General features: G+C 41.9%; 1 protein-coding gene across 2 annotated transcripts in view; it reads left to right on the top strand.

Moving 5' to 3' along the window:
• The window catches only part of LOC310958272 (WW domain-containing adapter protein with coiled-coil-like), a 13652-nt gene extending 560 nt beyond the window's left edge, over positions 1-13092 (top strand). The window contains exons 2-13 of one of the 2 annotated variants that reach the window (XM_083929129.1): positions 141-174; positions 1896-2085; positions 3473-3564; positions 5514-5629; positions 5838-5935; positions 6105-6386; positions 7677-7793; positions 9112-9260; positions 9449-9540; positions 10066-10249; positions 11409-11536; positions 11623-13092. In XM_083929129.1, coding sequence (XP_083785255.1) covers positions 141-174; positions 1896-2085; positions 3473-3564; positions 5514-5629; positions 5838-5935; positions 6105-6386; positions 7677-7793; positions 9112-9260; positions 9449-9540; positions 10066-10249; positions 11409-11536; positions 11623-11692 — 1552 coding nt within the window. In that variant the 3' untranslated portion in view covers positions 11693-13092. The remainder of the gene's footprint in view (positions 1-140; positions 175-1895; positions 2086-3472; positions 3565-5513; positions 5630-5837; positions 5936-6104; positions 6387-7676; positions 7794-9111; positions 9261-9448; positions 9541-10065; positions 10250-11408; positions 11537-11622) is intronic. The other variant, XM_083929130.1, reaches the window with a different exon arrangement.
• The last annotated feature ends 821 nt before the right edge of the window (positions 13093-13913 follow it).

Genomic DNA, 13913 nt, shown 5'->3' with positions numbered 1-13913 from the left:
TAAGGTGGCAAGCTAACTTAGCTAACCGCAGCTAACTTAGCTACAATATGTTCCATAAAAGTGTGTTGCCAAGGTAACAAAAATAACCGTAATTACATTGCAAACTGTCTTACAACTGTGTTTCTTGTGTGTTTCTACAGGTGCAACGACAGAAGGGATTCACAATCCTATCAGGTATGACATAAACAACTGTTAACAGACACCTGTCATTACTTTACACTAATATAACGAATTAAGTATCTTCCATTTAAGTTATTCAATTCAATTTTATTAACTGTGCCAAATCATAACAAAAGTAATCCCAAGACACTTTACATGTAAAGTAGGTCTAGACCACACTCAACAATTCCTTTTATGAGCAGCAGCAAATCACTATCTATAATAATAATAATATTATCTATACAGTATTTATTCAGCAGTCTTGTGCACACAGTGGCAAAACAATATATGGCATAAGGCATGACACACTAAAATAATGTTATGTTGGAGATGTAGCAACCCAACTTAAACTTAACATACAATTTCAAGTCTATGTTGTAAATCAAGTTTCCCTAAAACCATTTGATGTGATGAGCAAGTGCAATAACACGTATACTGAATAAACTGTATGTACTGTATAGACCCTTTAATGGGATTCCATTGCTAGGCAACAGTTTAGGTCCTTGTTATGGTGCGTTCCAGTTGTACTCGGAAGTCGGGATTTCCGAGCCCCGAGACGTAACTTTCGACTGGAACGACCCCCGAGGACACATTTCTGACTCGGAAAGTCGTAAGATCCACACAACCCCCGAGTTGACATTTAAAGATGGCTGCCCCGGTTGTAAACAGTAAAGAAGCTCCTGTAAAAATCCTTTAATTTACACTTTTCACTATTTGTTGTCACAATATAATTTGCCATCTAAATTGTATTGTTAGATGCATATATTTGGAAATGCTGTCTTAGTGTTATTTACATTTTTCATGAGTATATGAGAACTACAAAGCAAGCCGGACTAAAACTGTAGCCTGGTCGTGTCAGCCGTGTTTTTGTAACTTTGTAACTTTCAACATTCACATTCCCTGCAAAAGGAATCAAACTTGGACACATTAAGAATCTTTATGTTTGCAACTTTGAAAAGGTCTATACAAATCTGTAGTTTACCACAGCTGTAAGGTGCTGAAAAAGCATGAAAAAGCACCTTGAAATGTTTGAAAAGTGCTTGAATTTGACTTTGTTAAGGTGTAGGAGCCATGTGAAGTATTTTCCATTAATGATAAACTGAAATCTTCATATAGGTATGCTGTAGATGCAGCGTCCCTACTTGATTTCATTTAATGATTTGCACACAATCATTCAGATAGAAAACAATACACAATAAAACACCACAAATATGTATTTTACATGGAAATGGAAAATAGAATAGAATTACTTTAATGATCCCAGACTGGGAAATTATTTTGCAACAGTGGGTGTTGTGGTGAAAAGCGTGTTTGCTGGACATAAACATAACATACATTGTCACCTGTCAAACTTCCACTTATTATTGTTTCTTTATAATACTATTAAACAAAATAAACAAAGATTGTATTCACATCCATCAACATAGCCATTGCATAACTTTACATAGGAAGTATTGCTGTGACAGATACTGTAATGTTCTTTGAAAGTTTGATCTTAAATCCGTGCTTTGTTGATACATCATCAGTCTTGTCAAGGACAACTTTGCCACATACTGCTGTTACAAACTTTAAAAAACATTTCATGTAGGCTATGTTCAAGAAATGCTTAAATGCAGAGAACCTTGGCTGTACACTCATTATTTAGCATTCATATATTTATTCAAACAAAATAAGGAAAGGATGACAAAAAACTACAAGTACCAACGAGTCTTTCTCCCACGCTTTATTCACTCTAGACCCATAAATCTCAGCCAAAGAGCCAGTCCAGCAGCCTTCACCGCTATGACAAGGTGCGCGATGGCTCATCAGATCCCACACCCCCTTACAAGATGCTGCGACGCTCAGACGAAAGTCCTGTCAGCAGGCATGGAGACGCCACAGGACATGGCAAGGCAAAAACCTCTCACACAGTCAGAGGGAAAAATGGTAAGCAAGGATCTGGTGGTCTTAGGCTGCATTCACAGCAAATCAGGCATTGAGGTTTGAATGTGGAAAGTGTCTAAGGGCGCACTCGCACTGTCCTTCCGTACCGTGCCCAAACAGGTTTTGCGGGTAAAGCCTAGTTCGTTTGACCAGTGTGAGTGCAACCGCACCGCGCCTAGCTGCGGCCAGCTTGCCGTCCACAGCCCGTTTGAGAGAGGTGGGCTTTTGTAAAGCACGTTTGCACATGTATGAGCACGAGGCCTACGGCGGCTCTGACGTAATTTCATGTGCGCCTGTTTGGACATAGAAAAAAGAAGGAGGGACCATGCGCGGACATTTAACAACAACAATGGCGGCGAATGGTTCACGTTGGTGTGATGCGGAGGTGGAGTGTTTACTGCAGGTTTGGTCGGATGAAAAGATTCAAAAACAGTCGACAAGATGAACAAAAACTCTGAGGTCTATGGAAAGATTTGTAAACAAAGCCACGCATCGCGATGACGTCACTCAATGCGTGTGACGGCGTGATGACGTATGGACAGGCAAGAAGCATTCGCGCGTGGCCCAGGCAGTGTGAGTGCAAACGGGCCTGGCCAGGGGGGGGTGCAAGTACCCTAAAGCCCGGGGCATGGTACGGGCGGACAGTGTGAGTGCGCTCTAAGGCTGTGGTTGTAGGGACAGCAGCGGACGCTGGGGGAAAAATATGCAGCAGCCTACAGTGAAAAGTTGAAACAGAAACAACTTTTGGAAAAATGCAACCTGATGTCAGGCAGACAATGGTTTGTAACATTGTGTTTCACGTGTAATCGCTCTATTTGACCTTTTGCACCAGTTTCAAATACCTGATTTGATGTGAAAGAAGCCTTACAAGTGCTTGTGAGATTTATGTAAAAGGGTTGTCATATGGAAAAGGCAGTTTCTTTTTAATGCAATACCTCAGACAAATGGAAAACATGAGATGCTTGTACCTGTAGGCAAAGTAATGGTTCTCAGCCTCATATTACTGTAATCAGTTTTATACACTGACCAAGAACATTCTTCTGACAAATATCAGCGTTGATCTTTGACACACTGGGGATTTGTTCTGTCATATGTGTACTCTAACCTTTATCACTTTTCAGCAGACGTGGGTGCAGATTTTGACGTAAAGCAAAGCGTTAACCTATAAACTGTCATGGAGAACGGAGTGAAGCCTTAGATTACTATGTCCTCTCACTGCCATCAGATAATAACAAAGCTATTATTACTGCTTAAATGTGAATGATGCAAACCTCAAATAATCCTAAACAAAGTGTTTTTATTTTGGCAGTTTAAGCAGTCACTAAGATTCAGTCCTCTGCTGAACATTGTGCATTTTCTGTTACTTGAACAATGGCTTTGTTACACGCAGGGACCAGCGGCTCTCCTCAGGAGAACGCTCACAACAACAGCTCCCAACATGGCTCCGACTCGCATGCGACTCAGAGCAAGCCTACAGACAGGGTAAGACGATGTCCACTTCTATCTGATGATATACCCTCAGCATTTCCTTTCAAAATTGCTGTCACGCTACTTTGGAACATGGTATGCGGGGCATGAAGTGGAGTCATCTCTCTGTTTCTCTCCGTCTCAACAGCGATGCATGATTGAAACTTCATTTATATGTACAGTAACAGTCTCAATCTATAGAGTAGATGGTCTGATTAGACTTCATTGTTAAAATGTTATATCTCACTCAGAACCTGGTTGTACTGAGCATGCCGTCTAGGTTTAACATGGCATAGGAAACCAACGATGTTGATATCTGCTGTTATTTCTTATCGATTCAAACTGAGTAGACAATTGAGAGCGGTGCCTATTTAAAACTCAACCTCCTGACAAAACAACAAAACAAAAATGTTTCCTAATGTAAACTTTGGTATGCATAGACAGCATGGTTTTCTACAAGAGAGTGAGAAATGTTTAGTCAAAAAGCATTGAAAAGAAGTCCACGGTGGAACACAGGAAGAGACTAAGACAAGTGCTTTAAATTTCAGGTTTAGCAAGATTAAGTTATTAAAGATTATGTTTACCTAATTTAGGTTAATGTTCTCAGCCTGAGGTTAACAAGCCCAGAACGGTTTGATTAATCTTTAGCTGCTGCAAAAATAACTGTCCACCTTTTGTGGACTTTGAGTTGCCAAAAACTCTTTTTGTTTTTTGACTCAGAACCCCCCACGACCTCTCGATGCTAGCCTAGAGACTAGGGGTAGCAGATCACAACTGTAACAGACGTGAGCAGTAAGGGACAGTGGTGTTGACAACGTTTGATTTATTGAAAAGGATTTGAATCCAGGGCTGAACCCTGAATCAAATTGAAATTGATATAGCAATGTCGATTTATCTAACCACCCATAGGGTCAGAAACACCTAGCTGTGTAGGCTGGACATACACACACGCTGTCCTATTTCCATGTGACATAGTATATGTGAATGAGAGTAGGATAAGAAAACAACTTGTAAAATGCCACGTGCAAGCTTTTATACTCAAAGTAGCAGACAGCTGGAGAAGACATTAGCGGTATAATTGTAGAGACCGTCTTGTGATGGTATCACACCTGCAGCAACGCCAAATCAGGCCAGGGGCGTAAAGTGGTGGGGTAATGTCCCCTTCCCTACTTCCTAACCCCCTGTTTCCAGCTCCCTTTCCCAGATCACACCCGTTTTAGAGCTCAGCCTTCATATTGAATACACACCTGTAACATTTTCATGACTGTATCTTGTATGATTGCGGTGCTATCGTGCTGACAAAATCTGGCCACAGACACACATATAAAAAAAAACCCAGCAGAACACTCAAAACCTCCACTGAGGTAGTTCCAGCTACAGTACCACATTTTGCCATGATGACACACACAGACTCACAAGGTGAAAACAATACCAGCCTCCCTGTTGTGGTTGATGTGATGAGGCAGAGTACCTTCTCTTCCTGGAATTGTAGTAATGACTATCATGAATATTAAACATAGCAGCTGAAAAGCCTTTATCCATTATTGAGGGTGGAAAGAGAGGGATTTCTAAAAGAAAATGGATGCTTACTTATTAGAGGAACATAGACATATGTAAACTTCCGTCACATGTATGTGAAGTGATACTTTACATTATCTCATGTTGTGATAATTTTTTTCAATTATACTGTTATCCTTAGAAGAGCAAGTCATTACTTCACGTTGCTGCTGTCTATTTTCCAAGCTGGGCTGTAGTGTCCCAGCTCCTTAAATTTGTGGTTGCTAACGCCCATTCACTTCCACACAGTAAGAACAGTAAAGAGTTGAACATTTCTTTGACTGTTACTCCATCACAGAAATGTAAAGACAGCTTACATCCTTTTTTTTCAGTGTTATTCTTTAACTTGTTATAACACTTCAGGTGTCATGGGTCTCATGTCTTGTCTCATGTCTTGTCTATCTTAGCACCAGGACCCAGCAGATGACTGGACAGAACACATCAGCTCCTCTGGGAAGAAGTACTACTATAACTGTAGAACTGAGGTCTCCCAATGGGAGAAGCCCAAGGACCTGTTGGAAAGGTAAGCCCTCGGAAAATGAAATTACAATAAATATTCACTGAAAGCCAGTTCCATTTTCAACCAGTAATGAAGATTCTCCTCCTCATGCAGAGTCACACATTACAAGGTCACACAGTGCACTAGTCTTACCAGAATATCATTAGCCCAGGGTACGGAATCGAATTGCAACCTGCGTCCTGCACATATTCACTTTTGCTTTCTGCTTCAGGGAACAACGACAGAAAGACTCAGTCAAGATGCCGGCTAATAGTTTCCCTAGGGACATGGACTACAGACAAGAGGCCTTGCAGGACAAAGCCTCGACAAGTAAGTGTAGCAGAATTATAAAACTAAGCAAATGTGGTTTAAGTTTGTACATAGTTTTTGGAGAAACATTTCAGTTGCTATTTACTACATTTGTCTGTTGCACAAATTAAGCTCGACAGATACTGTGTTAGTTAATGCTTTGTACTCCTGCACTGCTTGCCTCCCACAGAGACCACATCAGGGGACCAGTCCACAGCGTCCAACTCCGGCCATTCCTCCTCTTCCTCTTCTTCACAGAGTCTGAACTCTGCCCCCAGCGCGATAGGTTCCACCCCCTCCGCCATGTCCTCCTCCTCCTCTTCCTCCTCTACGGGGCAGGTGCCTCAGTCTGCCCAGTCCCCATCACCAGCACTGCTGCAGGACCCAGCCCTCCTGCATCAGCTCCTCCCAGCGCTGCAGGCTACTCTGCAGATGAACAACGGCAGCATGGACATGGCTAAACTCAATGAGGGTGAGGGCTTAAAAAAAATCACACAGCTGTCTTTTACGATAGAACTTTTAGTGCTTAATGTAATCCTGTACAACAAATAGAACAACATGTGTGGCTACTGCATTGCATGAGCACGGCAACTTAGTAGTTCTACTTCACACTGGGGCCACCATGTGTCTTGCAAGATCTGCACCGACTCAAATCAGAGACACTAATAAGACATTATGTTAAGAAATTGTGGGTCGTATTGTATGCAACGACTAGATAATTAACTGTTCACAACATCTGATGTCCAATGGAAAGATTAAGTGGTAAAACACCAGCTCCTACAGAGAGTGTTTCCTTATTGGTTGTTTGTAGCTTTATTGTTGCTAAAGCTACGTTCACACTTCACAACTTTCTAAGATGTCGGATCGTTGTACTTTTCTACAGCTTGCATGAGTCTTGAAGGTTTTTACACTGCATATCTGACCAGCAACATAGGGTCTCGCACTAGGCTTCAAGCTCTTTCTCCAGGAGGAATCCCAGATGAGTACGTCTGGTCTCCAAATTACGTTTTGTCATGCGAGAAGTGAGATCGAAATTAGCTTTTTTCCAAGAGCTTTACAGTGCTTCTTACAGAGTTAGTGTTTTGTTAGCCTAGCTTAACCTACAGGAGTCTCTGAAGGCTCACATAATGCGTTTTGCTGCCACGGAGGAAATAAATTCATGACGAGTAAAAATCGGAATCATAATATGAATTGAGCCACCTGAAAGGCAGTATGCTTTACCGGCGTGACCACCCTAGGCTACGTCACGGCTAACAGGAGCACTGTGCAAAGACACTTTCAGCACCACTACAGTTCTCTGCTGAAATTCAAATCCGGAAAATATTATAAAGCTAAAAATAGTGTTATTCCATCTTGTTCTCATGAACTCAATATTGTGTATCGTCTCGTGAGCCCACACTGCTCCTTTCCATCCTATATGTGTGTGTGTGTGTGTGTGTTTTTTTATCCTGTTATTAATATTAATTAATACTAATTTGTTCCTTTTGTCACTAACACGGGCGTTCGCTTGTTCTGATGAATATCTTGCTCATTTGTGTGAACCTGACATACAACTGTGCTTGTTATTTATTAGTCTTTTTCTGGTAAAATTACAATTACGTGACCCAGCTCTTGTGGTTGGTCAAAAGATGAATCTCTGAACTGTGTTTACTGTGTATTTAAGCACTCGCCTGTTGTGTGTCCTTGCTCACTCACCTGTGTGTGTGTGTGTGTGTGTGTGTGTGTGTATGTGTGTGTGCGTTCCCCTCTTTCCTCCCTCCAGTCTTGGCAGCTGCTGTCACCCAAGCTTCCTTGCGGTCTGTGCTTCATAAGCTCCTCACTGCTGGACCTGCTTTCAACATCACTGCTCTGCTCTCAGCTGCTCAGCACTCCAACCAAGGTATGGCCTCCTCGCTGTTTCTCACCATCTGCTACACAAATTCGTTTTTTGAAGGATTTTGCTCTCCCTGTTCCCAAAAATCATCAGCTTTTTTTTTAATGCAGTTTAAGACACAATTCAACCATAGTCAATTAAAAAGATGTCCTTCTGTGTAATCCTCTGCTGGAACAGAGGATGTGTTGCATAGCATACACAACAAGTGTACCAGCAGGGTTCGTACTGGTGCTGGAAATCCTTGAAAATACTTGAATTTTAGTGTGGTGTGTGATTTGAAACAGCTTGAAATATGTTATATGGGACGGCATATATGATATGACACAGATACAAGAATATCTCCATATTCTAGATACCGAAAATATACACTCACCGGCCACTTTATTCGATGCACCGGTCCAACTGCTCATTAATGCACATTTCTAATCAGCCAATCACACGACAGTACCACAATTCATTTAGATATGTAGATATCTACGTGGTTGTTGGTGCCAGACGGGCTGGTTTGAGTATTTCAGAAACTGCTGATCTACTGGGATTTCACGCACAACCATCTCTAGGGTTTACAGAGAACAGTCCCAAAAAGAGGAAAGATCCAGTGAGCGGCAGTTCTGTGGGCGCAAATGCCTCGTTTTACCCAGAGGTCAGAGGAGAATGGCCAGACTGGTTGGAGCTGATAGAAAGGCAACAGTAACTCAAATATCCACTGGTTACAACAGAGGAATGCAGGAGAGCATATGTGACACTGACACTTTATTAAGCACCAGGTGCACCTAATAAAGTTGCCTGTGAGTGTAATTTTCTGACATTTTTGCTGGAAAAATTACTTTTGATGATGAACAGATTATCAAAATAGTTGATTATATTTCTGTAATTTCTCTTCTTTAGAAAGCTGTCTCAAAACATCATGTTGGTTGTTTATAGGACAATAACATCTAATTTAATGTGATGAACAAGTGCAGTAACAAGTACACTGAATACTGAGTATTGTGCTGTATACAAATTAATAGTTTACCACAACTGGAAGGTGCTGGAAAAGCATAAAAATGCACCTTAAAATACATTAAAAGTGCTACAATTTGACTTTTGAAAAGGTATAGGAGCCCTGACCAGAAATAGTTGCCACAAGTCATCATGTCTCTGACCAGAAAGTCTTTTAATGCGTGTGTTGTCAGATTGCTTGCTCCCTTGTTGTGCTGTTCTTCACTCCAAATAATGCAATGAGGCTTTGGGTTTTCACTAGTAATGCCAGTGTTGATTCATTTCTTGATCACAGCTAACATTCTGTCTAAAGCAAAGTAATAAACCTGTTTTCCTCCTCCAGCCCAGCACTCGAGTCAGTCCCCCGTCTCCCTGACGTCGGATGCATCATCACCGCGGCCGTATGTCTCACCACGGAACGGCACGCCACAGAGCAACCAGAAATCCCTTCTGGGCGTGCACCCTGGCAGCATCACATCCTCACAAACAAGGGTGAGTCCGCAGCACCAAAAGTAACAGAAAAGTCCAGTTTGAGGAACCCCCTCAGCTCATGACTCAACCCCACTTTCTCTTTGTTACGACTGCCCTCGCCTGTTTTCATCCTGGGTCTCTACCACCCTTCCTTTATGTTTTCACTCTTAATTCTTTCACTCTTGCCGTCTGTTCTTCCATCTCTTCAGGGCAGCATGTCTTCAGTTAAACAAGGGTCAGTCCCCCAGTCTCAGACCGCAGAGAAGCGTCCGGAGGACCCCAGAACTCTCCAACAGAGAAGGTAAGAAGCACTTGAACACACCATTCAATAACAACATGTGGCCCAAACAGTGTTCACAGGGACCATTTGTTTTTGTTAGGAATACTTCCAAAGAGGTCTGCGTATTATTAAGAGTAACGTTTTCAGGGAAAAATAAGAAATGTTGTTCGATCAAATATGGAGACATACCATTAATTAAATGCATGTCCATTTTTAAAGAACACTTTCTCCTCTTCTTATTACGTAGTTCCCCATTTCAGAAGTATGTTGTCTTTTTGACACTATTATAGGGCGTCACTTGGACTTCTCATGGCAGTTAAGTGCTAAATTCATGGGTGAGGTTGGTTATTCATCCAATTTAATCAAAATATAGTGAGCAGTGTTTTGAGTTATTCTCAGATGATAATAATGGGGAGAAATAAATGCTATGGACTGAATAATCTGCATTATCAGTGACTAATATGCGTAAACATCAGTATTCCAACATTAGGGAAACTTCAGCTGGATTTTATCTCACCCTGGTAATCGATTGTCTCGCTCCATCAGTCAGGAGATGCTGTGCTCGGGATCAAACATATCTGGTGCTGCGTTGCCCCACGTCCCCTCCAGCAGCACCAGCCAGACCCATGCTGACAACCCAGGCTCCTTCACTCCCACCCTGGCAACTCATTTTGATGAGAGCCTCATCAGACATATCCAAGGATGGCCTTCAGAGAACACTGAGAAACAGGTACTGTCCACCACAGAGGTTTTCACATCAGAGTATTGGAGTGTCACCAGTTGCCACCGTTTTTTCAAAGCTGTAGCATCATTACGGAGCTAGGGAAGCAGTTAGGGCTTGGTCTCGTTTAAAATAATTACAATACTTGTATCCTTACAGAAATACCCATACCAATAAAGTGCTGCATTTGATACTTTTCAATGTTTTGGTGGTACACATCACATGATATTGAAAAACGCTTGCGGTTATTGGCTGCAAGCAAATCCAGAGATCAGCACATCTGGGTACAAAAGGGGATCGCATGCAGGTATCGTTTGACTGAAGAACCTTTATTGCTACTTGGCACTGGGTTATATCAGTCCCTACCTTTTTTAAAGTAGGGATTCTCAAAGTTTTGGTGCCTGAGTGCCAATTTAAGTAGCCTGCATATGATTGAGGGCTTTACAGGAAAAGTGAACAAATAAAACAAAATATCTTTTTTTATCTCACTATAAAGTTTTTTCACTGAAATTCACTAATTTTAGCTAACAGCGCAAGCATTGATGACGGAACATTATTCCTGCGACACTCACAAGTTGCCATGACAACCAGTTGCTTTCTAGAGTTTGTCATTCCTAACCTGACAGACACGTGGTAGGTGAAGCAGTTAGACGCTGTAGCCTAATAGTGTATTAAATGTAAGATACTTTAAGCAAAAGTATTGAACAGGACCGCAGATGATTCAAATCTATTGCATGCATTTCATGTCACGTTCAGGGGCCATACAAAGTGTTTCTGAGGACCCGTGGGCTGCACTTTGAGACACTTTGTCTTAATGGTATCGAATACCGATACCCAACCCTAGAAGCAGCACAGCTTCACGGGGCTGCTCGCAGAAATATAGACTTTTAGTGTCTGACGAAAGAATCTCATCACCAGGTCCACCTACTTGGTGCAGTTGTGATAAACCATAATAGATAAATCATCTCCATGCAAAGTGAGCAACTCCATCTGAAGAGGAAAGTAATCGGTGAAGAATAAACCTTCAGCTCAACTTTGAGTTTTGATCATACCGAATCACAGAATGAGTAAGCCAAGGTTGGTCCTTGTTCTCAAAGTACTGAAGAAAGTTTTATTGTGAAAATCTATAGTCAGGACTTGACAATAATCGCTCATCCCTCTCCGTCAGGCGGCTCGGTTGCGCGAGGACATCCACAACATGGGCAGCCTGTACATGTCTGAGATCTGCACAGAGATGAAAAACCTGCGCTCCCTGGTCCGAGTGTGTGAAATCCAGGCCACACTGAGGGAACAGAGGTGAGGAAGATGTTACATTTGCATCCACATTAGCTGACAGGCATTCACGCCGCACATTCATGTACTTATTTGCTCCTCAACTACAGAATCCTGTTTCTGAGGCAGCAGAGCAAAGAGTTGGACAAGCTGAAGAACCAGAACTCCTACATGGTGTGAGGACCCGACCAGAGAGGAAAGGACTGGGATGGATGGATTGAAATAATTTTTGAAAAAGGAATAGACGTGGACAGCAAGCTTGCTACAGCCTGTTTATTCCCCCCCCACCAGAGCAACTGTTAGAAGACAAAAGGTGGTGGCTGACAAGGTGAAGCGCCATCATCCTAAACATGTCTTTTTATTCTTTTCCATTCTTTTTTTCTTTTCTTTTTTTTAATGATCTTTTTCCAGCGTCCACCACATCAATCGCTCTCGCTGAAAGGTGAAACTGCCGGTTCACTGAGTCGGACACTTTGACCAGTGGACGTAGAGGACCCGAGGCTCTTTCCAAACAGCACCTTTTCGGACTGTGAACCTTTTGGATCGTGTGTGTTGTATTGGGTTAACTTGTTTTCTGGTGTTTTTCGATGTGTAGTGGTCAGGAAAAGATTCAGATTCATTCTTGGGAAAATGAACTAAAACCAACCATTTCATCGTGATTGGTGTGACACAGTTCTGGGGGGAGGGGGGGGTCCCCAGTCTTCTAAAATGAACTTAGTCATGCATTGAAATGTATGGATTCAATGGCAGTGATGTTACTAATGTTATTTTTAATTCACTATACTTGTCCGTGGTTTCGCCATCCCAGTGTGTCTTCAGGCTGGGTGGTTTTACATGTCATGAGATTAGCGAAGACCTCTGGCCAGACCTTTTCTGAAAATACTTAAATGTGCTTCACTTATTTTGTCCCAGTTGATGGGAATCTGCGTCATGGTTCCAGTGGGGCAGGTTCACTGGGACGTTATGGCTATAGTAATGTCAAACACACTTCAGGTGTTTTAAAAGCCATTTTGAAAAAAGCCTACATTATCGGACCTAGGTTGGCTGCTAGTACATGAGGGTTGCGTTTGTCGCCCTTCTGGCTGATTTCTTATCCCTTCTGCTATTTGTCTTTCTTTTTGTATAATTGTTATCATTTAGTTTCTCTCCCAAGTCCACTTGGGGAAATATTTCATTCCTTTTGTTGCAGCTTAGCAAGAGATTGTGTAAAAGAATAGAAAAGGCGACTGAATCTGCAGTCGCGTTATGCTAAATTATTGTTGCACACGATTGATTACGTCCTCGTAGTCATAAAGGCAAAGATCGTTGGAAAGATGTTTTTTTTTTTTTTTTTTTACAAAAAGGAAACTCGTGTATAATCATTCGTGTTCAGCTGTCATGGCTGCAGCCTCTTTTTATCATCTGACTCGAGCCAGACTTGGCTACTTATTTTAAAAAGGTTCATTCATGACAAGAGAGGGTCTACTTTTTCTATATGAACATAAAATTGTAGTCGTACACTTACGCACCCATGACGCATCTTCTTTTTGTCTCTCGCCTATTGTTTTCCTTGTCCTTGAGTAGTTTCCACCAGATCTGATGTGCACACTTTTGGGGGAGGGGGGGTTGGGGTGGGGGTGAGGGTGGGCGGGCGCAGGGGATGAGGGCTTTGTATTCCATAAAATATGAGAATAAAATATTATACCACAACTCTTACTTGACTTTTTCTCACTGTTCAGCTGTTTTTACTGTGTGCGTGTGTGCATGTGTACCTTGACTACATTTCCTGATGAATTATGCGTTTTGTAAGTTCGCTAAATTAAAGCGTGTAATTATGCAGCTAGAAGAGGTCAGGGGGACAGCTTTAGGAAAAGTATGTACGATGAGATCAGACCATGCACTTTGCCGGTGTCTTGTCAGGTGTAGGTGTCTCCATAGTCATACGCACACTGGAAACCCATTCAAATCCCATACATATGCACATATAGACACCCTACAGTACATTTGTGGAGTCTCTGAAGGTGAAGCAGCTCCATTTATAGCCACAAGATGGTGACAGTGAACGTGTTACCTTGAGTCTGGTTCTGCTTGTGTGTGCATTTTTTGCGCTCCATCAGATTAAAAAAAGCTATTACAGCACATGTCATCATCTAAAATGTGGCCTAAACAAAAGCAGGAGGCTGCATAAAATCAGAATGCAGTTGACCCATGTTGTTATTCTGGGTTATCATTTATCATTTATTGCCATGTCTTTGAGCTGAAGTTCACTTATAACAGCTTGGACTTTGACCTTGGTGGGTCACGGTATGTGATACAAGCATGACACTCATGTAAGTAGCAATACACAGATGGTCGATGATTACTATAAAATGCATTTCCTGCAAATAAAATCCACGTTAACACTGACCGCTGAAATTGCATT

The sequence above is a fragment of the Echiichthys vipera genome (genome assembly GCF_963691815.1).
Source record: "Echiichthys vipera genome assembly, chromosome: 15".
In the NCBI taxonomy this organism is placed as follows: Eukaryota; Metazoa; Chordata; class Actinopteri; order Perciformes; family Trachinidae; genus Echiichthys; species Echiichthys vipera.
The sequence above is the reverse complement of the archived record's forward strand: the minus strand, read 5'-3'. Positions and strand labels throughout refer to the sequence as shown.